This window comes from Oncorhynchus mykiss, chromosome 17 (genome assembly GCF_013265735.2).
Source record: "Oncorhynchus mykiss isolate Arlee chromosome 17, USDA_OmykA_1.1, whole genome shotgun sequence".
NCBI classification, from domain to species: Eukaryota; Metazoa; Chordata; class Actinopteri; order Salmoniformes; family Salmonidae; genus Oncorhynchus; species Oncorhynchus mykiss.
The window spans coordinates 77,775,257-77,800,446 of NC_048581.1; the positions used below are offsets into that span (position 1 = coordinate 77,775,257).

The 25,190-nt window shown below is 42.0% G+C and overlaps 1 protein-coding gene across 10 annotated transcripts in view; it reads right to left on the reverse strand.

Moving 5' to 3' along the window:
* Nucleotides 1-25,190, reverse strand: part of LOC110494609 (band 4.1-like protein 1) — a 185,058-nt gene that overhangs the window by 3,856 nt on the left and 156,012 nt on the right. For 7 of the 10 annotated variants that reach the window (XM_036950702.1, XM_036950700.1, XM_036950703.1 and 4 more), the window contains 8 exons: nt 24,032-24,082; nt 23,179-23,520; nt 18,908-19,039; nt 15,224-15,304; nt 13,842-13,907; nt 13,027-13,110; nt 5,053-5,133; nt 1,671-1,787 (listed from right to left, as the gene is read on the reverse strand). In XM_036950702.1, coding sequence (XP_036806597.1) covers nt 1,671-1,787; nt 5,053-5,133; nt 13,027-13,110; nt 13,842-13,907; nt 15,224-15,304; nt 18,908-19,039; nt 23,179-23,520; nt 24,032-24,082 — 954 coding nt within the window. The remainder of the gene's footprint in view (nt 1-1,670; nt 1,788-5,052; nt 5,134-13,026; nt 13,111-13,841; nt 13,908-15,223; nt 15,305-18,907; nt 19,040-23,178; nt 23,521-24,031; nt 24,083-25,190) is intronic. The other 3 variants (XM_036950701.1, XM_036950706.1, XM_036950705.1) reach the window with 3 other exon arrangements.

Sequence of the window (25,190 nt, forward strand, 5' to 3'; positions counted from 1 at the left end):
CACACACACACACACACACACACACACACACACACACACACACACACACACACACACACACACACACACACACACACACACACACACACACACACACACACACACACACACACACACACACACACACACAAACAAAGCCTGATGTTGATTTGCATTGAATTCTACTTACTCTACCGGTTGTCCGTGTGGTTGGTCCTTTTGAAGGTAGGAATGAGAGACAATGTATCCACAGGAAAGTATAATTACATCTACTTTTCAAAGTGCTGGTAGTGCGTTCAGATTTCAATCACCTGAACCGGGTGCAGGAGATGCATGCATACTTGCCTAGCTAGTCCACGTGTTTACATGGTTCTGCACATGCTTCAGGCGATAGGAATCTGAACACATTAACACTATCTCTACTTATTACTATCTCTACTTATTAACAACAACTTTGAAAAGTTGATGTAATTATATTGTCTCACATTCCTAGCGCCAGAAGGACCAACCCAAGAGCAACCGGTAAAGTAAGTTAAAATATTTTATTCAAGATTCTGGCTTGTAGAGGTTGTGAGGGGACTTTTAAATGCTAATTTCAAATGCTGAATCAAATGCAAATTTCTTCTGAATTTAATGTAATTCAACATAGGGTTTCCAGGCAAACACACACACAGTACAGACACAAACACACACAGTACAGACACACACACAGTACAGACACACACACACAATACAGACACAAACACACACAGTACAGACACAAACACACAGACACAGTACAGACACAAACACACAGACACAGTACAGACACAAACACACAGACACAGTACAGACACAAACACACAGACACAGTACAGACACAAACACACAGACACAGTACAGACACAAACACACAGACACAGTACAGACACAAACACAGACAGTACAGACACACACACAGTACAGACACACACACACAATACAGACACAAACACACACAATACAGACACAAACACACAGACACAGTACAGACACAAACACACAGACACAGTACAGACACAAACACACAGACACAGTACAGACACACACACACACACACACAGTACAGACACAAACACACACACACACACACACACACACACACACATACACACACACACACACACACACACACACACACACACACAGTACAGACACAAACACACACACACACACACACACAGTACAGACACAAACATACACACACACACACAGTACAGACACAAACACACACACACAGTACAGACACAAACACACAGTACAGACACAAACACACACACACAGTACAGACACAAACACACACACAGGACAGACACAAACAACACACACACAAAGTACAGTACAAATACACACACACACACACACACACACACACACACACACACACACACACACACACACACACACACACACACACACACACACACACACACACACAGTACAGACACAAACAAACATACACAGTACAGACACAAACACACACACACACACACACAGTACAGACACAAACACACACACACAGTACATGCACAAACAAACACACACAGTACAGACACAAACACACACACACACAGTACAGACACAAACACACTCTCTAAATCACTATCTCTACTTATTGAGGCAATATACTATGGTGTCATGACAGTGATGTTTACATGCAGCTCTGTACGTACCTCAGATGTCCTATGTTGCTCCTCAGTGGGAGACTCTGTTTCCCTGACAACCACTGCTTTTGTCACCAGCATGTCAGGGTGTTGCTGCTTGGCCTCCTGTATAGCCATCGCAAGGGCCTGTGTGACAAAGGCCACAGTTCACATTAATGGACCATATTAATTTGCAATCAACAATATTAGTGTATTTGAGTGTCATGGAATACTCCTTACAATGTATTACAACAGTATTATCACTCAGTAATGGCTTGCAAACTATTACAGTCTACAAAGGGAAGCACAGCCGAGAGCTGCCCAGTTACACGACCAACCAGATGAGCTAAATTACTTCTATGCTCGCTTCGAGGCAAGTAACACTGAAACATGCATGAGAGCATTAGCTGTTCCGGACGACTGTGTGATCACGACCTCTCTGCAGCCGATGTGAGTAAGACCTTTAAACAGGTCAACATTCACAAGGCCAGACAGATTACCAGGACGTGTACTCCGAACATGAGCTGACCAACTGGCAAGGGTCTTCACTGACATTTTCAACCTCTCCCTGTCCGAGTCTGTAAAACCAACATGTTTCAAGCAGACCAACATAGTCCCTGTGCCCAAGAACACTAAGGTAACCTGCATAAATGACTACCGACCCATAGCACTCAAAGCGATGAAGAGCTTTGAAAAGCTGGTCATGGCTTACATCAACACCATTATCCCAGAAACCCTAGCCCCACACCAATTTGCATACTGGCCTAACAGATCCGCAGATGATGCAATCTCTATTGCACTCCACACTGCCCTTTCACACCTGGACAAAAGGAACACTTAAGTGAGAATGCTATTCACTGACTACAGCTCAGCATTCAACACCATAGTGCCCTCTAAGCTCATCACTAAGCTAAAGTCCCTGGGACTAAACACCTCCCTCTGCAACGGGATCCTGGACCTCCTGACGGGCAGCCCCCAGGTGGTAAGGGTAGGTAACAATACATCCTCCACGCTGATCCTCAACACGGGGGCCCATCAGGGGTGCGTGCTCAGTCCCCTCCTCTACTCCTTGTTCACTCATGACTGCACGGCCAGGCACAACTCCAACACCATCATTAAGTTTGCCGATGACACAACAGTGATAGGCCTGATAATAGGGAGGAGGTGTGGTGCCAGGACAACAACCTCTCTCTCAACGTCAAGTCAAATTAAACGATTGTGGACTACAGGAAAAGGAGGACCGAGCACGCCCCCATTCTCATCGAAGGGGCTGTAGTGGAGCAAGTTGTGAGCTTCAAGTTCCTTGGTGTCCACATCACAAACAAACTAATTCAAACAAGAGTGCACGACAAAACCTATTCCCTTCAGGAGACTGAAAAGATTTGGCATGGGTCCTCAGATCCTCAAAAGGTGCACCATCGAGAGCATCCTGACTGATTGCATCACTGCCTGGTAAGGCAATTACTCGGCCTCCGACCGCAAGGCACTACAGAGTGTAGTGCGTACGGCCCAGTACATCACTGGGGCCAAGCTTCCTGCCATCCAGGACCTCTATACCAGGCAGTGTTAGAGGTAGGCCCTAAAAATTATCAAAGACTGCAGCCAACCCTAGTCATAGACTGTTCTTTCAACTACCGCATGGCAAACAGTACCGGAACACCAAGTCTAGGTCCAAGAGGCCTCTAAGCAGCTTCTACCCCCAAGCCATAAGTCTCCTGAACATCTAATCAGACTATTTGCATTGCTACTCTCTGTTATTATCTATGCATAGTCACTTTAATAACTCTACCTACAGTTGAAGTAGGAAGTTCACAGACACTTAGGTTAGAGTCATTAAAACTCGTTTTCAACCACTCCACAAATTTCTTGTAAAACAAACTATAGTTTCGGCAAGTCGGTTAGGACATCTACTTTGTGCCCTAGACCACTGTGCCACCCGGGAGGCCCCCCAATATGTAACCTTTGGGGCAACCAAATTCGCATAGAAATGTGAGTTATAGATCTATCATTCTACTTACAGTTGAAGTCGGAATTTTACATACACTTAGGTTGGAGTCATTAAAACTAGTTTTTCAACCACTCCACAAATTTCTTGTTAACAAACTATAGTTTTGGCAAGTCGGTTAGGACATCTACTTTGTGAATTGCACAAGTAATTTTTCAACAATTGTTTACAGACAGATTATTTCACTTATAATTCACTGTATCACAATTCCAGTGGGTCAGAAGTTTACATATGCTAAATTGACTGTGCCTTTAAAACGCTTGGAAAATTCCAGAAAATGATGTCATGGCTTTAGAAGCTTCTGATAGGCTAATTGACATCATTTGAGTTAATTGGAGGTGTACCTGTGGATGTATTTCAAGGCCTACCTTCAAACTCAGTGCCTCTTTGCTTGAAATCATGGGAAAATCAAAAGAAATCAGCCAAGACCTCAGAAAAAAACATTGTAGACCTCCACAAGTCTGGTTCATCCTTGGGAGCAATTTCCAAATGCCTGAAGGTACCACGTTCATCTGTACAAACAATAGTACGCAAGTATAAACACCATGGGACCACGCAGCTGTCATAACGCTCAGGAAGGAGACGCATTCTGTCTCCTAGAGAGGAACAAACTTTGGTGCAAAAAGTGCAAATCAATCCCAGAACAACAGAAAAGGACCTTGTGAAGATGCTGGAGGAAACAGGTACAAAAGTATCTATAACGACAGTAAAACGAGTCCTATAACGACATAACCTGAAAGGCAAGGAGGAAGCAAGGAAGAAGACACTGCTCCAAAACTGCCATAAAAAAAAGCCAGACTACGGTTTGCATCTGCACATGGGGACAAAGATTGTACTTTTTTGGTCAAGGCTACCCGAAACATTTGGCCCAAGTTAAACAATTTATAGGCAATGCTACCAAATACTAATTGAGTGTATGTAAACTTCTGACCCACTGGGAATGTGATGAAAGAAATAAAAGCTTAAATAAATCATTCTCTCTAATATTATTCTGACATTTCACATTCTTAAAATAAAATGGTGATCCTAACTGACCTAAAACAGGGCATTTTTACTAGGATTAAATGTAAGGAATTGTGAAAAACTGAGTTTAAATGTATTTGGCTAAGGTGAATGTAAACTTCCGATTTCAACTGTACATGTACATACTACCTCAATTACCTTGACTAACCGGTGCCCCCGCACATTGACTCTGTACTGGTACCCCCTGTATATAGCCTCGCTATTTTTATTTTACTGCTGCTCTAAATTATTTGTTACTTTTATTTCTTATTCTTATTTTTTATGGGATTTTTTTAAACTGCATTGTTGGTTAAGGGCTTGTAAGTAAGCCTTTCACTGTAAGGTTAAACACCTGTTGTATTTGGCGCATGTGACAAATAAGATTTTGATTTGATTTTGACTCACCTGATGTTGGTCCACGTCGTCATCTCCTGTGATGATGATCCTTTTTTCAATCCTGGTCTCGGAGTAGCCACCTTTCACTGTCTGAAACACAACACACACACGTCCATTCAACAACAGCTACAGATCAAGCTACAGATCAGATAATTAATGTCATAGCTCAATAATGTATAAATAGACTATTAAAGTTGCACTATGCTGAAATCACTCTGCCATTGGTTGCTAAAACTCTAATAATTCACTCAATTGCAGTTGCTAGTGTAGTGCAGAGAATCAATGTACCATCTAAACCACTGTGACACACAGTACCAGTCAACAGTTTGGACACACCTACTCATTCCAGGTAGAATAATAGTGAAGACATCAAAACCATGAAATAATACATATGGAATCATGTTGTAACCAAAAAAGTGTTAAACAAATCAAAATGTGTTTTACATTTAAGATTCTTCAAAGTAGCCACCCTTTGCCTTGATGAGAGCTTTGCACACGCTTGGCATTCTCTCAACCAGCTTCATTCACCTGGAATGCATTTCAATGAACAGGTGTGCCTTGTTAAACGTTAATTTGTGAAATGTCTTTCCTTCTTAATGCGCTTCAGCCAATCAGTTGTGTTGTGACAAGGTAGGGGTGGTATACAGAAGATAACTCTATTTGGTAAAAGACCAAGTCCATATTCTAATTTTAAAAATGAATCTCTCCAGAAATAAGTCTCTCACTGTTGCCGCCTGCTACCGACCCCCCTCAGCTCCCAGCTGTGCCCTGGACACCATTTGTGAATTGATCGCCCCCATCTAGCTTCAGAGTTTGTTCTGTTAGGTGACCTAAACTGGGATATGCTTAACACCCCGGCAGTCCTACAATCTAAGCTAGATGCCCTAAATCTCACACAAATCATCAAGGAACCCAGCAGGTACAACCCTAAATCTGTAAACAAGGGCACCCTCATAGACGTTTCTTGACCAACTTGCCCTCCAAATACACCTCTGCTGTCTTCAATCAGGATCTCAGCAATCACTGCCTCATTGCCTGTATCCGTTACGGGTCCACAGTCAAACGACCACCCCTAATCACTGTCAAACACTTCTGCGAGCAGGCCTTTCTAATCGACCTTGCCCGGGTATCCTGGAAGGATATTGACCTCATCCCGTCAGTTGAGGATAACTGATCATTCTTTAAAAGTAACTTCCTCACCATCTTAGATAAGCATGCTCCGTTCAAAAAAATGCAGAACTAAGAACAGATATAGCCCCTGGTTCACTCCAGACCCGACTGCCCTCGACCAGCACAAAAACATTCTGTGGCGGACTGCAATACCATCGAATAGTCCCCGCTATATGCAACTGTTCAGGGAAGTCAGGAACCAATATACGCAGTAAGTCAGGAAAGCAAAGACCAGCTTTTTCAAGCAGAAATTTGCATCCTGTAGCTCTAACTCCAAAAAGTTCTGGGACACTGTAAAGTCCCTGGAGAACAAGAGCACCTCCTCCCAGCTACAGACCTATATCCATCCTGCCCTGCCTATCTAAGGTCTTCGAAAGCCAAGTCAACAAACAGATCACTGACCATCTCGAATCCCACCGTACCTTCTCCGCTGTGCAATCTGGTTTCCGAGCCGGTCATGGGTGCACCTCAGCCACGCTAAAGGTACTAAACGATATCATAACTGCCATCGATAAAAGACAGTACTGTGCAGCCGTCTTCATCGACCTGGCCAAGGCTTTCGACTCTGTCAATCACCATATTCTTATCAGCAGACTTTTTTAATGACTGCCTTGCCTGGTTCACCAACTACCTTGCAGACAGAATTCAGTGTGTCAAATCGGAGGGCATGTTGTCCGGTCCTCTGGCAGTCTCTATGGGGGTGCCACAGGGTTCAATTCTAGGGCCGACTCTTTTCTCTGTATATATCAATGATGCTGCTCTTGCTGCGGGCGATTCCCTGATCAACCTCTACACAGACGACACCATTCTGTATACTTCTGGCCCTTCCTAGGACACTGTGCTATCTAACCTCCAAACAAGCTTCAATGCCATACAACACTCCTTCCTTGGCCTCCAACTGCTCTTAAACGCTAGTAAAACCAAATGCAAGCTTTTCAACCGTTCGCTGCCTGCACCCGCACGCCCGACTAGCATCACCATCCTGGATGGTTCCGACATCTATAAGTACCTAGGTGTCTGGCTAGACTGTAAACTCCTTCCAGACTCATATCAAACATCTCCAATCCAAAATCAAATCTAGAATCGGCTTTTTATTTCGCAACAAAGCCTCCTTCACTCACGCCGCCAAACTTACCCTAGTAAAACTGACTATCCTACCGATCCTTGGCGATGTCATCTACAAAATAGCTTCCAATACTCTACTCAGCAAACTGGATGCAGTTTATCACAGTGCCATCTGTTTTGTTACTAAAGCACCTTATACCACCTACCACTGCGACCTGTATGCTCTAGTCGGCTGGCCATCGCTACATATTCGTCGCCAGACCCACCGGCTCCAGGTCATCTACAAGTCCATGCTAGATAAAGCTCCGCCTTATCTCAGTTCACTGGTCATGATTGCAACACCCACCCGTAGCACGCGCTCCAGCAGGTGTATCTCACTGATCATCCCTAAAGCCAACAACTCATTTGGCCGCCTTTCCTTCCAGTTCTCTGCTGCCTGTGACTGGAACGAATTGCAAAAATCGTTGAAGTTGGAGACTTTTATCTCCCTCACCAACTTTAAACATCTGCTATCTGAGCAGCTAACCAATCGCTGCAGCTGTACATAGTCCATCTGTAAATAGTCCACCCAATTTACCCACCCAATCCCCATACTGTTTTTTATGACCATCTGATAATTTATCACTCCAGTGTTAATCTGCTAAATTGTAATTATTTGCCTACCTCCTCATGCCTTTTGCACACAATGTATATAGACTCTTCGATTCTATTTTTTCTATTTCTTTTTTTTCTACTGTGTTATTGACTTGTTTATTGTTTACTCCATGTGTAACTCTGTGTTGTTGTCTGTTCACACTGCTATGCTTTATCTTGTCCAGGTCGCAGTTGTAAATGAGAACTTGTTCTCAACTAGCCTACCTGGTTAAATAAAGGTGAAATATTTTAATTTTTTTAAATATAAAAAAATTATGGCAAGAACAGCTCAAATAAGCTAAGAGAAACGAAAATCCGTCATTACGTTAAGACATGAAGGTCAGTCAATGCGGAACATTTCAAGAACTTTTAAAGTTTCTTCAAGTGCAGTAGCAAAAACCATCAAGTGCTATGATGAAACTGGCTCTCATGAGGACCGCCACAGGAAAAGAAGACACAAAGTTACCTCTGCTGCAGAGAATAAGTTCATTAGAATTACCAGCCTTAAGAAATCGGCTATTAAAACCTCTACTGACTCCCCATCCCGCATGCGGGAGCGTAATCATCGCCTGACACTAATTAGCATAACACAACAGATATAAATATCCTTAGAAAAAATTCCTATTCATGAAAATCACAAATGAAATATATTGATACACAGCTTAGCCTTTTGTTAATCACCCTGTCATCTCAGATTTTCAAAATATGCTTTACAGCCAAAGCTAGACAAGCATTTGAGTAAGTTTATTGATAGCCTAGCATAGCATTTTGTCCAGCTAGCAGCAGGTAACTTGGTCACAGAAATCAGTAAAGCAATCAAATTAAATCGTTTACCTGTGATGAGCTTTGGATGTTTTCACTCACGAGACTCCCAGTTAGATAGCAAATGTTCCTTTTTCCAAAAATATTATTTTTGTAGGCGAAATAGCTCAGTTTGTTCCTAATGTTTTGCTGAGAAATCGCCCGGAAATTGCAGTCACGAAAACGGCGAAAAATATTCCAAATTAGCTCCATAATATCGACAGAAACATGGCAAACGTTGTTTATAATCAATCCTCAAGGTGTTTTTCAAATATCTATTCAATATTAATATCCATCGGGACAATTAGTTTTTCAGTAGGATCGATTGGAGTAATGGCTACCTCTGTATATTACGCGGGAATCTCTCTGGGGGCATCAGGTGACCACTTGCGCAATGTAGCCGCCTACGGCTATTCTTTAACATAAATGCGTGAAACTACGTCACAAGGCTGTAGACACCTTGGGGAATACGTAGAAAGCGTAAGCTGGTTGATAGCACATTCACAGCTCAATAGGGACTCATTGGAACGCAGCGCTTTCAAAATATGGGGCACTTCCGGATTGGATTTTTCTCAGGCTTTCGCCTTCAACATCAGTTCTGTTATACTCACAGACAATATCTTTACAGTTTTGGAAACGTTATAGTGTTTTCTATCTTAAGCTGTCAATTATATGCATATTCTAGCATCTTGTTCTGACAAAATATCCCGTTTAAAACGGGAACGTTTTTTTTTCCAAAAATGAAAAAACTCCCCCTAGAGTCATAAGAGTTAACTGTTAACTGTACCCCAAATAAATGCTTCACAGAGTTCAAGTAACAGAAACATCTCAACATCAACTGTTCAGAGGAGACTGCGGCAATCAGGACCTTCATGGTTGAATTGCTGCAAAGAAACCAGTACTAAAGGACACCAATAATAAGAAGAGACTTGCTTGGGCCAAGAAACACAAGCAATGTACATTAGACCAGTGGAGATCTGTCCTTTGGTCTGATAAGTCCAAATTTGAGATTTTTGGTTACAACCGCCATGTCTTTGTGAAACGCAGAGTAGGTGAAGGGATGATCTCCACATGTGTAATTCCCACCGTGAAGCATGGAGGAGGAGGTGTGATGGTGCATTGCTGGTGACGCTGTCAGTGATTTATTTAGATTTCACGGCACACTTAACCAGCATGGCCACCACAGCATTCTGCAGCGATACGCCATCCCATGTGGTTTGCGCTTAGTGGGACTATCATTTGCTGTTCAACAGGAAAATTACCAAAAACACACCTCCAGGCTGTGTAAGGGCTATTTGACCAAAAAGGAGAGCGATGGAGCGCTGCATCAGATGACCTGGCCTCCACAATCACCCGACCTCAACCCAATTGAGATGGTTTGGGATGAGTTGATCCGCAGAGTCAAGGAAAAGCAGCCAACAAGTGTTCAGGATATGTGGGAACTCCTTCAAGACTGTTGGTTAATAAAGCATTCCTCATGAAGCTGGTTGAGAGAATGACACAAGTGTGCAAAGCTGTCATCAAGGCAAAGGGTGGCAACTTTGAAAAATCTAAAATATATTTGGATTTGTTTAACACTTTTTTGTTTACAACTTGTGTTATTTCATAGTTTCGATGTCTTCACTATTATTCTACAATGTAGAAAATAGTCACAAAAAAAAACCTTGAATGAGTAGGTGTGTTCAATCTTTTGACTAGTACTGTATTTTATCCATAACCAAAAATATTGTATTTCCAGCTGTTTGAAGCTGATGTACAAAACCAAAAGTAAAACACATAAAAACAAAGCATGAGACAGGGAAGCATAGAAATAGCGCACATAGAACAGATCTACAGCTGTCACGCCCTGACCTTAGAGGTCCTTATTATTCTCTGTGTTTGGTTAGGTCAGGGTGTGACTCGGGTGGGAGATTCTGATTGGGGATCATACTTAGGCAGCACTTTTTCCCACCATTAGGTTGTGGGATCTAGTTATCTGTTTAGTGTCTTAGCCTGACAACTGTGCGCTTTCGTTTTCACTTTTGTTTGAGTGTTTTTTGAATAAACGAATCATGAACACTGTCCACGCTGCGGTTTGGTGAGAGCCGTTACAACAGTGTCTTTGACATATTTTTACAGTTGAAGTTGGAAGTTTACATACACCTTAGCCAAATAAATTTCAACTCCTTTTTTCGCAATTCCTGACATTTAATCCTAGTAAAAATTACCTGTCTTAGGTCAGTTAGGATCACCACTTTATTTTAAGAATGTGAAATGTCAGAATAATAGTGGAGATATTTATTTATTTAAGCTTTTATTTCTTTCATCACATTCCCAGTGGGTCAGAAGTTTAAATATGCTTAATTAGTATTTGGTAGCATTGCCTTTAAATTGTTTAACTTGGGTCAAATGTGTTGGGTGAATTTTGGCCCATTCCTCCTGACAGAGCTGGTGTAACGGAGTCAGGTTTGTAGGCCTCCTTGCTCGCAAACACTTTTTCAGTTCTGCCCACAAATGTTCTCTAGGATTGAGGTCAGGGCTTTCTGATGGCCACTCCAATACCTTGACTATATTGTCCTTAAGCCATTTGGCCACAACTTTGGAAGTATGCTTGGGGTCAGTGTCCATTTGGAAGATCAATTTGCGACCAAGCTTTAACTTCCTGACTAATGTCTTGAGATGTTGCTTCAATATATCCACATAATTTTCCTCCCTCATGATGCCATCTATTTTGTGAAGTGCACCATTCCCTCCTGCAGCAAAGCACCCCCACAACATGATGCTGCCACCCCCGTGCTTCACGGTTGGGATGGTGTTCTTCAGCTTGCAAGCCTCCCCCTTTTTCCTCCAAACATAACAATGGTCATTATGGCCAAACAGTTCTATTTTTGTTTAATCAGACAAGAGGACATTTCTCCAAAAAGAACAATCTTTGTCCCCATGTGCAGTTGAAAACCGTAGTCTGGCTTTTTTATGGCGGTCCTTACTCAGGTTATGTCGATATAGGACTCGTTTTACTGTGTATATAGATACTTTTGTACCTGTTTCCTCCACCATCTTCACAAGGTCCTTTGCTGTTGTTCCGGGATTGATTTGCACTTTTTGCACCAAGGTACGTTCATCTCTAGGAGACAGAACGCGTCTCTTTCCTGAGCGGTATGACGGCTGCGTGTTCCCATGGTGTTTATACTTGCATACTATTGTTTGTTCAGATGAACGTGGTACCTTCAGGCATTTAGAAATTGCTCCCAAGGATGAACCAGACTTGTGGAGGTCTACAATGTTTTTTCTGAGGTCTTGGATGATTTCTTTTGATTTTCCCATGATGTCAATTGAAGAGGCACTGAGTTTGAAGGTGGGCGTTGAAGTACATCCACAGGTACACCTCCAATTAACTCAAAACATGTCAATTAGCGCATCAGAAGCTTCTAAAGCTTCTGGAAATTTTCTGGAAATTTCCAAGTCGTTTAAAGGCACAGTCAACTTAGTGTATGTAAACTTCTGACCCACTGGAATTGTGATACAGTGAAATTATCAGTGAATTAATCTGTCTGTAAACAATTGTTGGAAAAATTACTTGTGCAATGCACAAAGTAGATGTCCTAACCGACTTGCCAAAACTATAGTTTGTTAAACAAGAAATTTGTGGAGTGGTTGAAAAACTAGTTTTAATGACTCCAACCTACGTGTATGTAAAATTCTGACTTCAACTGTAGAATGATAGATCTATAACTCACATTTCTACGTGAATTTGGTCGCCCCAAATTGGGAGGCCTCCCAGGTGGTGCAGTGGCCTAGGGCACTGCATCGCAGTGTTAGCTGTACCACCAGAGACTCTGGGTTTGAGCCCAGGCTCTGTCGCAGCCGGCCGCGACCGGGAGGTCAACGCACAAATGGCCTAGCGTCTTCCGGGTTAGGGAGGGCTTGGCCGGAAGGGATATCCTCGTCTCATCGTGCACCTGGCGACCTGGTTCGCGCGCACTGCACCCGGCCTACCACAGGGGTCGCTAGTGCGCGATGAGACAAGGATATCCACCAATGTCTCTCCTCCAATACATTGATGCGGCTGGCTTCCGGGTTGGATACGCGCTGTGTTAAGAAGCAGTGCGGCTTGGTTGGGTTGTGTTTCAGAGGACGCATGGATTTCGACATTCGTCTCTCCCGAGCCCGTACGGGGAGTTGCAGCGATGAGACAAGATAGTAACAACTAACAATTGAGTACAATGAAATTGGGGAGAAAAGGGGGTAAAATGTTTTTTTTAAATGAAGTTACATATTCAGTAGTGTCAATTATTTTATATTTTTAAAGGGCGGAAATGAGACAGGAGGGGTTACCTTGGTAACTTGAGTTGTGATGTTGTCAGTGGTGACATTCAGGGGGGACTCTACAGCCTCTCTCCCCAGGGTGCCTGCCTTCACCTGCAGCATTGTCATTAGGAGGAAAAAGGGTCACTTTCATTATAAGCACAGCTGCTTCAAACACTGACACACACATTTTTGGGGGACTGAGTTACCCTGGGCTGAGCTCCGTCATCTTACTGGTCCAAAGAGGAGTAGAATAGAAAGGATAAGAGTACAAACCCCAAACACTAACCTTAAAACGGTAATACATTGTACTTACAGCAATAAACATTACCCTAACCCTAGCCAAAACCCTAACGCTAACCCGGCCTAACGCTAGCTTCATGTCTACAACCTAGCTCAACCCTAACCCTAGTCATAACTCTAATCTTAGATTATATTCGATATTTCTTTCATGTCTGATTTACACAGATATTTGCTTCGCGTACAACAAAATACACTGCAATACAGTGAGGGACATGGCATAGGCCAGATATAACACTAAACATACACATCTTGGTATAATCTAACCCTAGCTTTATGTTGAACCCTGACTAAACCCTTACCCCTCCAAATAGGGCTCCCCACATCTGAATTCCCAATTTAATTCAGGAACAGACACAGACACACAAAAACGATGTTGCTGGTTCTAGTCCAGCCAAAATACAACTGCATATTTTCCCACCTCTCTCTCAATAAATCAATAGCTACATTGGGGCCATGCTGTGCTCTGCCATACTGTAGGACAGTAATAGTCAGTCTATTGAGTGAGGGGAGGGAATGGATGGTGAGGTGAACTAGGTACTTACAGGGGAGCAATTTTCTTTACTAGGGAGAGGAGCCTCCTTCCTACTGCCAACTCCCTGGTTCTGGTTTTGGGATGAAGAGAGGGAGGAGAGGAAATGTCACATGGATGAAGGGATGAAGTCATCATGTTCATACAGATTAAACTGATCAGGTAGAAGAGCAATGTGTCCATATGGGGACATACAGTCCTCAACCTGACCGTAGGGAATCAGAAGCAAGGTATTAGGATGAACCTATAAGCAAGTTATAAACCAATAGGCAGCCAAGCAAAAGTGTAGCATGACCACTTACATTTTCAATTTTAGCAGACGCTCTTATACAGAGCGATTTACAGGAGCAATTAGATTTATGTGCCTTGCTCAAGGGCACAACGACAGATTTCTGACCTAGTCGGCTCGGGAATTCGGTTACTGGCCCAACGTTCTTAACCGATAGGCTACCTGCCGCCCTACAGAAGTATGGTATCAACATGGTTATGTACCAACTAGTGAAGTTCAACTCAACAGATCGTCCTGCCATTATCAAAACAGCATGTTTGCTGGCACTGTGATACAAATTGGAGTTAATTGAAACATTAAAGTGGCAATCAGCAGCTGAACAATACCAAAGTGTTCTGCCTTGGTTCTGTTTAGGAAAAAGCTGATGGATGGAGCTGGAGAAATGTAACCACTCTCAAATCCATAGACAGAGCATTGGATGCATGATATGAACATGATCGTTTTAACCATGTTTTGAGGCTATATAGTGTTTGTTTACATTTACTTTATTTACCAACATTGGAGTAAAACAAACTTATATTTGGGGTTCTGGTGGGGTACGACAGTTGAACTAAGCTCATGAGGCATTTATAAGTTACATTCTTCAAGAATCAATGGGTACATGTCATTAATATATAAGTCCAAAAATGAATGTCGCAACTGCAGATTGCCCCTTTAAGTATCATAGACAACACAAGCCAATTATAGGGTAGCAGTATGATATAAACTAAAGAGCTCTGCATGGTTGAGAATATGGGAGAAGTCTTAATTTTAACAAGCTTATTTTAAAAGGATGTGCATGCAAATATTTTGAGGCAATATCATATCAAGGCAGAAAACGAAACAATCTGGCCACAATCTGGTTAAATATACTCTCTAAACTTGCAGCCCATAATTTGCACATGCAAAACCTGTAATGGCAGATTAGAGAGATTCTCTAAACCCTTATCCCCCATGAGCACAATAATTACACCAATCCAGCTCCAGTCAAATCCATCAGGGAGTTAATGAGTGTGCGGTTCAGAGAGAAGGGGTGAGCATGTACAGCAGAAAATCAGACTGCAGCCAGAGCAAGCATAGCATAGCCTTCAGCCTTTCAGCTGTTGTCAAGAGAGACTGACACATACCAGGACTCCCTCTGGTGGCTGAGCCACGTCAGTGCTGCTGGAGACCTTAGTGTCATTACAGTTGACGTCAGTCTCCATTTGCTGCGCACACACACACACACACACACACACACACACACACACACACACACACACACACACACGTCGTGGCTTACTACAAATCAAGAGCACATCTGCCCAAGAGGCTCTACACTATATAAATATCCATCTGTTATCTATTAGACTATCCACCTATTCTAGACATTCTATTTCCATGCTTAGCATGTCTTTCACTGAGAGGTAAAAATGTTGACTTGAGTTTCCACTTCAAAGGCACCCTCTCCAGATCACTGACACAGCTCATCCTCATCATTAGATGAATGACACACCAGAGAGGCACTAATTACAATTTAATCAGGCACCTGTTGGGGCTGCCACAGCTTCTTACTCAGACTGTAGAGAAATGGAACTCCCGCATTCTTTCATCATTCTCGTTAATTTCCTGTCAATACTTTAATCCCTCCATAATGATGCAATTATGTCATTGTGGTTGTGAGAATAAGGCACTCAGTCTAATCAAGATCTGCAGAGATATGAAGAGAATAAGGCTAATATATATTAGGCTATACCATAGACTCAGGGCCGGCGTTTAGTACAGGCCTTAGGGGGCCTGCCCTAGCATACCTCCTGGCCCGCCCTGCCATACCTCCGTGCCCATATACAGTGGGGCAAAAAAGTATTTAGTCAGCCAGTATTTAGTTCTCCCACTTAAAAAGATGAGAGAGGCCTGTAATTTTCATCATAGGTACACTTCAAGTATGACAGACAAAATGAGAAAAAAAATCCAGAAAATCACATTGTAGGATTTTTTATGAATTTATTTGCAAATTATGGTGGAAAATAAGTATTTGGTCAATAACAAAAGTTTATCTCAATACTTTGTTATATACCCTTTGTTGGCAATGACAGAGGTTTTCACACACTGTTGCTGGTATTTTGGCCCATTCCTCCATGCAGATCTCCTCTAGAGCAGTGATGTTTTGGGGCTGTTGCTGGGCAACACGTTCGTTGCCCGGGCGGTGTGTGGATCATTGTCATGCTGAAAGACCCAGCCACGTTTCATCTTCAATGCCCTTGCTGATGGAAGGAGGTTTTCACTCAAAAGATCACGATACATGGCCCCATTCATTCTTTCCTTTCCATGGATCAGTCATCCTGGTCCCTTTGCAGAATAACAGCCCCAAAGCATGATGTTTCCACCCCCATGCTTCACAGTAGGTATGGTGTTCTTTGGATGCAACTCAGCATTCTTCGTCCTCCAAACACGACGAGTTGAGTTTTTACCAAAAAGTTATATTTTGGTTTCATCTGACCATATGACATTCTCCCAATCTTCTTCTGGATCATCCAAATGCTCTCTAGCAAACTTCAGACGGGCCTGGACATGTACTGGCTTAGGCAGGGGGACACGTCTGGCACTGCAGGATTTGTGTCCCTGGCGGCGTAGTGTGTTACTGATGGTAGGCTTTGTTCCTTTGGTCCCAGCTCTCTGCAGGTCATTCACTAGGTCCCCCCGTGTGATTCTGGGATTTTTGCTCCCCGTTCTTGTGATCATTTTGACCACACGGGGTGAGATCTTGCGTGGAGCCCCAGATCGAGGGAGATTATCAGTGGTCTTGTATGTCTTCCAATTCCTAATAATTGCTCCAACAGTTGATTTCTTCAAACCAAGCTGCTTACCTATTGTAGATTCAGTCTTCCCAGCCTGGTGCAGGTCTACAATTTTGTTTCTGGTGTCCTTTGACAGCTCTTTGGTCTTGGCCATAGTGGAGTTTGGAGTGTGACTGTTTGAGGTTGTGGACAGGTGTCTTTTATACTGATAACAAGTTCAAACAGGTGCCATTAATACTGGTAACGAGTGGAGGACAGAGGAGCCTCTTAAAGAAGAAGTTACAGGTCTGTGAGAGCCAGAAATCTTATAATCAAATACTTATTTTCCACCATAATTTGCAAATAAATTCATTAAAAATAATTTTGTCCATCATAGTTGAAGTGTACCTATGATGAAAATTACAGGCCTCTCTCATCTTTTTAAGTGGGAGAACTTGCACAATTGGTGGCTGACTAAATACTTTTTTGCCCCACTGTAAATAAAATATTCAAATATTCAAATAAGACCCGGAGCCAACAGAAAGACCCATCATTGTCCAACAAAGCATCCGAACAAATGAAACAGCACTTCTCTGTTTCAGTATGTGTAGCCCATATATCTGATGCTGTCTGGACTAGAAGAATATGGCATGACATTCTCTTTTTGCCAGACCGCATCAGATACATCAGGCTACAAATTGTAAGACAGGGGGGGGGGCGCTATTTCAACAATGTCGTTATTATAATCTTAAAATCACAAATAGAACTGGTGATATGGACAGTTTTAGGTGGACATCTAATTTTTAATATTGTTTTCCCCGTTGCCCCTCCTTCCCCCGATAGCTGAAGATGCCGTGCCCATTTGAAAATCAACCCGATAATTTCCTAGAAAGTGAACCTAAACTATTTTACCTTTATTTAACTAGGCAAGTCAGTTAAGAACAAATTCTTATTTACAATGACGACCTAGGAACAGTGGGTTAACTGCCTTGTTCAGGGGCAGAACGACAGCTATTTACCTTGTCAGCTCAGGGATTCGATCTTGCAACCTTTCGGTTACTAGTCCAACACTCTAACCACTAGGCTACCTGCTGCACCTTCAACCTAAACTATACTGAAACTAATTCCACACATATAATAACAGATGAAATAAATGAAGTAGGCTAAAGTATGATAATGGAGAATGGAAGAGTTGGGGAAGCAATGACGCACAATTATCTAATCACTTATTGTGCGGGCCATTATATTGTATTGATCTATTCTAATTATAATCTCAAAATGGTATGTACTCTATCAGTCTACTCTGGCCTACTTGGAGTACACATTGAGAGCTTGCATAATTTACAAATGGCAAGAAGACCGAGACGAATGGATGCACTCGTTAGCGTTGTCCATGGTCTTTTTGCCATTGTAAATTACGCAAGCTCTGAATGTGTTTTCCAAGTAGGCCAGAACAGACTGATAGAGTACATACCATTTTGAATGAAAATGACTCCAATGATGTGGAATAAATGAATTATGATGACATCTCTGATGAGTTTTCTTCTGATTCTCAACCTGAACCTACACCTGCACTGAACAGGTGCCGTGAAAAAAACTGATTTGCTCTGGCGCCTGCCACGGCCGGATGTATACATAAATGGATATAGGCTACTCCTTTTTAAACGACGAAAATACCAAACTAAATGGCAGATTGATGGGGTCAAAATGACTAGATAATGGTCCTACTGTTGTCTTATTCACTAAATGTTTTCATTTCCTGCTCAAGATCATTTCAGACATGTTTTGTTCAAACAATTTAGACCCCTCTGCGACATTTGATCATTAGTTTGCACCTTCAGTAGTATGCACCCTTATTAGTATGCACCCTTATTAGTATGCACTAGTACTGCACTGAAAGTAGATCTGTTTGTGCTTTAGCCAACTCCTCTGTCATGTTTGTTGGCAGAGGACTTGGCTGGAGCACAAACAGATGAGACTACTGTACCAGGCTGAATCATCTACCAAACACAGGGGACAGATGTGAGTCCATAGGCATAGCCTGATGTAGTATACCTGCTCTGACATGTCCATGATGTTGGTGCTGGTGACCTCTGACCCATTGGTGTGTGTCTCCATCTTGGCGTCGGCCTCCCTCAGCATCTGGGCAGTGCTAACAGCACTGGGGTCTTTCCTGGCTACTGGGGGCTGCAGCAGGGTGAGACAGAAAGGTACAGTGAGACTACGTAAATAGAGAACAATAGAATGTCTCTGGTCTAACTTCTTCAATATTCCCTGACAGTAAAACAACTGTCAACAAATGGCCTGAAATTGACCCCAAAAATGTGTTGGGGGTCAATAATGGGAAGCATTTTGGGTTGCTGAATGAGACACATGAACATTCATCAGATGATCTAATTGACATGGTCAAAACAGATGTCTGAGTACGGTATATTCTGTAAAATACGTGCTGGCTTCATGATACTGAAAATGCTTATCCTTAGGTCAATTACAATACATTTACAGTGCCTTGCGAAAGTATTCGGCCGCCTTGAACTTTGCGACCTTCTGCCACATTTCAGGCTTCAAACGTAAAGATATAAAACTGTATTTTTTTGTGAAGAATCAACAACAAGTGGGACACAATCATGAAGTGGAACGACATTTATTGGATATTTCAAACTTTTTTAACAAATCAAAAACTGAAATATTGGGCGTGCAAAATTATTCAGCCCCTTTACTTTCAGTGCAGCAAACTCTCTCCAGAAGTTCAGTGAGGATCTCTGAATGATCCAATGTTGACCTAAATGACTAATGATGATAAATACAATCCACCTGTGTGTAATCAAGTCTCCGTATAAATGCACCTGCACTGTGATAGACCCAGAGGTCCGTTAAAAGCGCAGAGAGCATCATGAAGAACAAGGAACACACCAGGCAGGTCCGAGATACTGTTGTGAAGAAGTTTAAAGCCGGATTTGGATACAAAAATATTTCCCAAGCTTTAAACATCCCAAGGAGCACTGTGCAAGCGATAATATTGAAATGGAAGGAGTATCAGACCACTGCAAATCTACCAAGACCTGGCCATCCCTCTAAACTTTCAGCTCATACAAGGAGAAGACTGATCAGAGATGCAGCCAAGAGGCCCATGATCACTCTGGATGAACTGCAGAGATCTACAGCTGAGGTGGGAGACTCTGTCCATAAGACAACAATCAGTCGTATATTGCACAAATCTGGCCTTTATGGAAGAGTGGCAAGAAGAAAGCCATTTCTTAAAGATATCCATAAAAAATGTTGTTTAAAGTTTGCCACAAGCCACCTGGGATACACACCAAACATGTGGAAGAAGGTGCTCTGGTCAGATAAAACCAAAATTGAACTTTTTGGCAACAATGCAAAACGTTATGTTTGGCATAAAAGCAACACAGCTCATCACCCTGAACACACCATCCCCACTGTCAAACATGGTGGTGGCAGCATCATGGTTTGGGCCTGCTTTTCTTCAGCAGGGACAGGGAAGATGGTTAACCTCTTAGAGCTCTAGGGGCGCTATTTCATTTTTGGATAAAAAACGTTCCCGTTTTAAGCGCGATATTTTGTCACGAAAAGATGCTCGACTATGCATATTCTTGACAGTTTTGGAAAGAAAACACTCTGAAGTTTCAGAATCTGCAAAGATTTTGTCTGTAAGTGCCCCAGAACTCATTCTACAGGCGAAACCAAGATGATGCATCACCCAGGAATTAGCAGAATTTCTGAAGCTCTGTTTTCCATTCTCTCCTTATATGGCTGTGATTGCGCAAGGAATGAGCCTACACTTTCTGTCGTTCGCCCAAGGTCTTAGCAGCATTGTGACGTATTTGTAGGCATATCATTGGAAGATTGGCCATAAGAGACTACATTTTCCAGAGGTCCGCCCGGTGTCCTTTGTCTAAATTTGTGCGTAATCTTCAGGTGCAGGCATTTTCTCCTGGGATTCAGGAGAGAAAGCATGTTTCCAAGAACGATGTATCAATGAAGAGATATGTGAAAAACACCTTGAGGATTGATTCTAAACAACGTTTGCCATGTTTTCAGTCGATATTATGGAGTTAATTTGGAAAAAAGTTTGCGTTTTGAGGACTGAATTTATGGATTTTTTTTGGTAGCCAAATGTGATGTATAAAACGGAGCTATTTCTAATACACAAGGAATCTTTTTGGAAAAACTGAGCATCTGCTATCTAACTGAGAGTATCCTCATTGAAAACATCAGAAGTTCTTCAAAGGTAAATGATTTTATTTGAAGGCTTTTATGTTTTTGTTAATGTTGCGTGCTGGATGCTAACGCTAATGCTAACGCTAAATGCTAACGCGAAATGCTAACTCTAGCTAGCTACTTTTACACAAATGATTGTTTTCCTATGGTTGAGAAGCATATTTTGAAAATCTGAGATGACAGTGTTGTTTACAAAAGGCTAAGCTTGAGAGATGGCATATTTATTTCATTATATTTGCGATTTTCATAAATAGTTAACGTTGTGTTATGCTAATGAGCTTGCTGATAGATTTACACAATCCTGGATACAGGGGTTTTTTCATAGCTAAACGTGACGCAGAAAACGGAGCGATTTGTCCTAAACAAATAATCTTTCAGGAAAAACTGAACATTTGCTATCTGAGAGTCTCCTCATTGAAAACATCTGAAGTTCTTCAAAGGTAAATGATTTTTTTGAATGCTTTTCTGTTTTTTTGTGTAAATGTTGCCAGCTGAATGCTAATGCTAAATGCTACGTTAGCCATCAATACTGTTACACAAATGCTTGTTTTGCAATGGTTGAGAAGCATATTTTGAAAATCTGAGATGACAGTGTTGTTAACAAAAGGCTAAGCTTGAGAGCTAGCATATTTATTTCATTTAATTTGCGATTTTCATGAATAGTTAACGTTGCGTTATGGTAATGAGCTTGAGTCTGTATTCACGAACCCGGATCCGGGATGGGGAGATCAGAAAGGTTAAAATTGATGGGAAGATGGATGGAGCCAAATACAGGACCATTCTGGAAGAAAACCTGATGGAGTCTGCAAAAGACCTGAGACTGGGACGGAGATTTGTCTTCCAACAAGACAATGATCCAAAACATAAAGCAAAATCTACAATGGAATAGTTCAAAAATAAACATATCCAGGTGTTAGAATGGCCAAGTCAAAGTCCAGACCTGAATCCAATCGAGAATCTGTGGAAAGAACTGAAAACTGCTGTTCACAAATGCTCTCCATCCAACCTCACTGAGCTCGAGCTGTTTTGCAAGGAGGAATGGGAAAAAAATTCAGTCTCTCGATGTGCAAAACTGATAGAGACATACCCCAAGCGACTTACAGCTGTAATCGCAGCAAAAGGTGGCACTACAAAGTATTACCTTAAGGGGGCTGAATAATTTTGCACGCCCAATTTTTCAGTTTTTGATTTGTTAAAAAAGTTTGAAATATCCAATAAATGTCGTTCCACTTCATGATTGTGTCCCACTTGTTGTTGATTCTTCACAAAAAAAATACAGTTTTATATCTTTATGTTTGAAGCCTGAAATGTGGCAAAAGGTTGCAAAGTTCAAGGGGGCCGAATACTTTCGCAAGGCACTGTATTATTCAAAGATTACAATACTTTTCAAACAGACAATGAAACAATACAAGTATGCCCATACTACTGTATCAAGTGGTGATTGTATATAACTTACTTATATAACTTAGACCAAACATTCAGTAAAGAAAGCATTATTGACAATGGAAGGGAAAATACAAGGAAACATACAAATTGCACAATAATCTAAAGCAAAAAAACAGCAGAAGCAAATGGATAAACCATAGGAAAATGAATAAAAAACATGGATAAAGCATAGGAAAATGAATAAAGAACTTGGATAAACCATAGGAAAATCCATTTTAAAAACATGGATAAACCATAGGAAAATGAATTTTAAAAACATGGATAACCCATAGGAAAATGAATTTAAAAAACATGGATAAACCATAGGAAAATGAATTTTAAAAACATGGATAACCCATAGGAAAATTAATTTAAAAAACATGGATAAACCATAGGAAAATTAATTTAAAAAACATGGATAAACCGTAGGAAAATTAATTTAAAAAACATGGATAAACCATAGTAAAATAAAAATAAAAAACATCAGAAGCAAATGGATACAGTTATTGTATAATTGTATAACCTGAAAGTTAAAACATTGACAAAAAAGTAACCAAAATGGTAACTGAAAATGGTCCAACAGAAAAGGTGGCAGTTCCGGCCTTTAGAAGCAAAGAGTTGCAATGATCAGGGATGCGGTACAGTATGTCTGTGTCTACCTCATTGTGCACAGGAGGCATCTCCTCTACAGGGGACATGTCATGGGAGACCATGAGACGGGCTGAAAAGAACCTGGATGTCTCCTCAAAGTCGTCCCGGCCCACCTCGGGCAGCCGCTCCCCCAGCTTAGACATGCTCTTGGAGAACTCCTCCACGCCCGTATGGAGGTCCATGATGACGGTGAAGTCCACCTCAGCCTCCAGGCTGGACGTGGAGCTGACCGTCATGCTGGAGCACTTCCTCTCGATGCCCAGGTGGGTCTCTTTCATGCAGACCACAGTGTCACGCTCGTGGTCCTCCGAGGCGGAGCCCGGCCGAGGCCTCCTCTCCCAGGGTTCCCTCTGGGTGAGAGAGGGGATTACACAAAGATGGCTGTCACAACACAGGGCCAGTCTAGCAGTCTAGTTGCTCAGGGCAGGGAGTGGCCATGAAAGGGGTGAAGATGATGATGATGATGATGATGACAGGAGACAAATGATCCTCTGGAAGTAAATATGTCTCCTGGGGGTGTGTAGAAGTATTCATGCAGGATCTTTGCTCAAGGCCATTATACAGTACATGTTATACATGCATACAAGACCATAAAAACGTTATCTTCTCCGGGCACGCAATTTATTACACATAGTATTGACCTATATGGAGAAGAGAGGAGATGAATGGGGAAGCCTTACAGGCAGGAATTTAGTGGAGGGTAAACGCCTGTGGCATAGTCACGGTTCAGCCTCTGTTATTAGGCAGCATGCATAGAGATACCCAAGGATGACTGTAGGGAGACTGTACTATCACAAGAGAGAGCAGTGCAAAAGTGGGAACGTGGGGAGTCATATGGTTAAATTCATTATGTAAAGTGACCTTGGCATCATCTACTGTATCTTCATAGATGACAGGAGTGGAGAGTGGCTCCTGCAAAGGGAGAGCAGAGGAAGAGAGAGAGCAGAGGAAGAGAGAGAGCAGAGGAAGAGAGAAAGCAGAGGAAGAGAGAGAGCAGAGGAAGAGAGAGAGCAGAGGAAGAGAGAGAGCAGAGGAACAGCGAAAGCAGAGGAAGAGAGAGAGCAGAGGAAGAGAGAGAGCAGAGGAAGAGAGAAAGCAGAGGAAGAGAGAGAGCAGAGGAAGAGAGAGAGCAGAGGAAGAGAGAGAGCAGAGGAAGAGAGAAAGCAGAGGAACAGAGAGAGCATAGGAACAGAGAGAACAGCCAGAGGTTAGTCCAAGCTGGAGAGACAGACTACAACGATCTTAGAAAAAAAGGTTCTAAAAGGGCTGTCCCCCAAGGATAACATATTCTGGTTCCAAGTAGAACCCCTTTTGGGTTCCATGTAAAACCCTGTGTGGAAAGGGTTCTGGATGGAACCCAACACGGTTCTGCCTGGAACCAAAAAGGGTTCTTCAAAGGGTTCTCCTATTGGGACAGCCCGAAGAAGTTTTTTAAGTTCTATATAGCACCTTTATTTCTAAGAATGTAAACATCAGTAGAGAGACTGGGTTTCTACTAACAGACCATAAGAACAACACTACAATACGGTTCTAACACAGATGGGGAGTCCCCTCCCCCTTCCATTATTTCATGAGTACAGAAAACAAGTAAGCTTACTACCAGTTTGGACAAGAGAAATTAACCCAAGGGTTTGGCTCAATTCAAATTGAAGGTAGTCAATTCAGGAAGTGGTTTGAATTTAAAATTCAGAAATGTAAAACCTTTTGAAATAAATAGCTTTTACTTTTCCATTTATTGAGAAGTAATTGAAAATAAATGCCATTGAATTGTAATTTTAGTTTATTTCCTGATTTCACTGCCTTCTATTCGAAATGAGCAAAACCCTGAAGAACCCACCAGGTAAAGCCAGTTATCCTGGTTTGAATTAGTAAAAACTAGAGTGTCATACAGAATGTATTATGGACAGGTTGTAAGATATGGTAGTATAGAGGAGCCACAGCAGCATCGCAAAAGCCAATCATTGGCCAAGGACAGAATCAGAGAATGCTGCAAACCACACAGACTGAATTTTTTTATGAG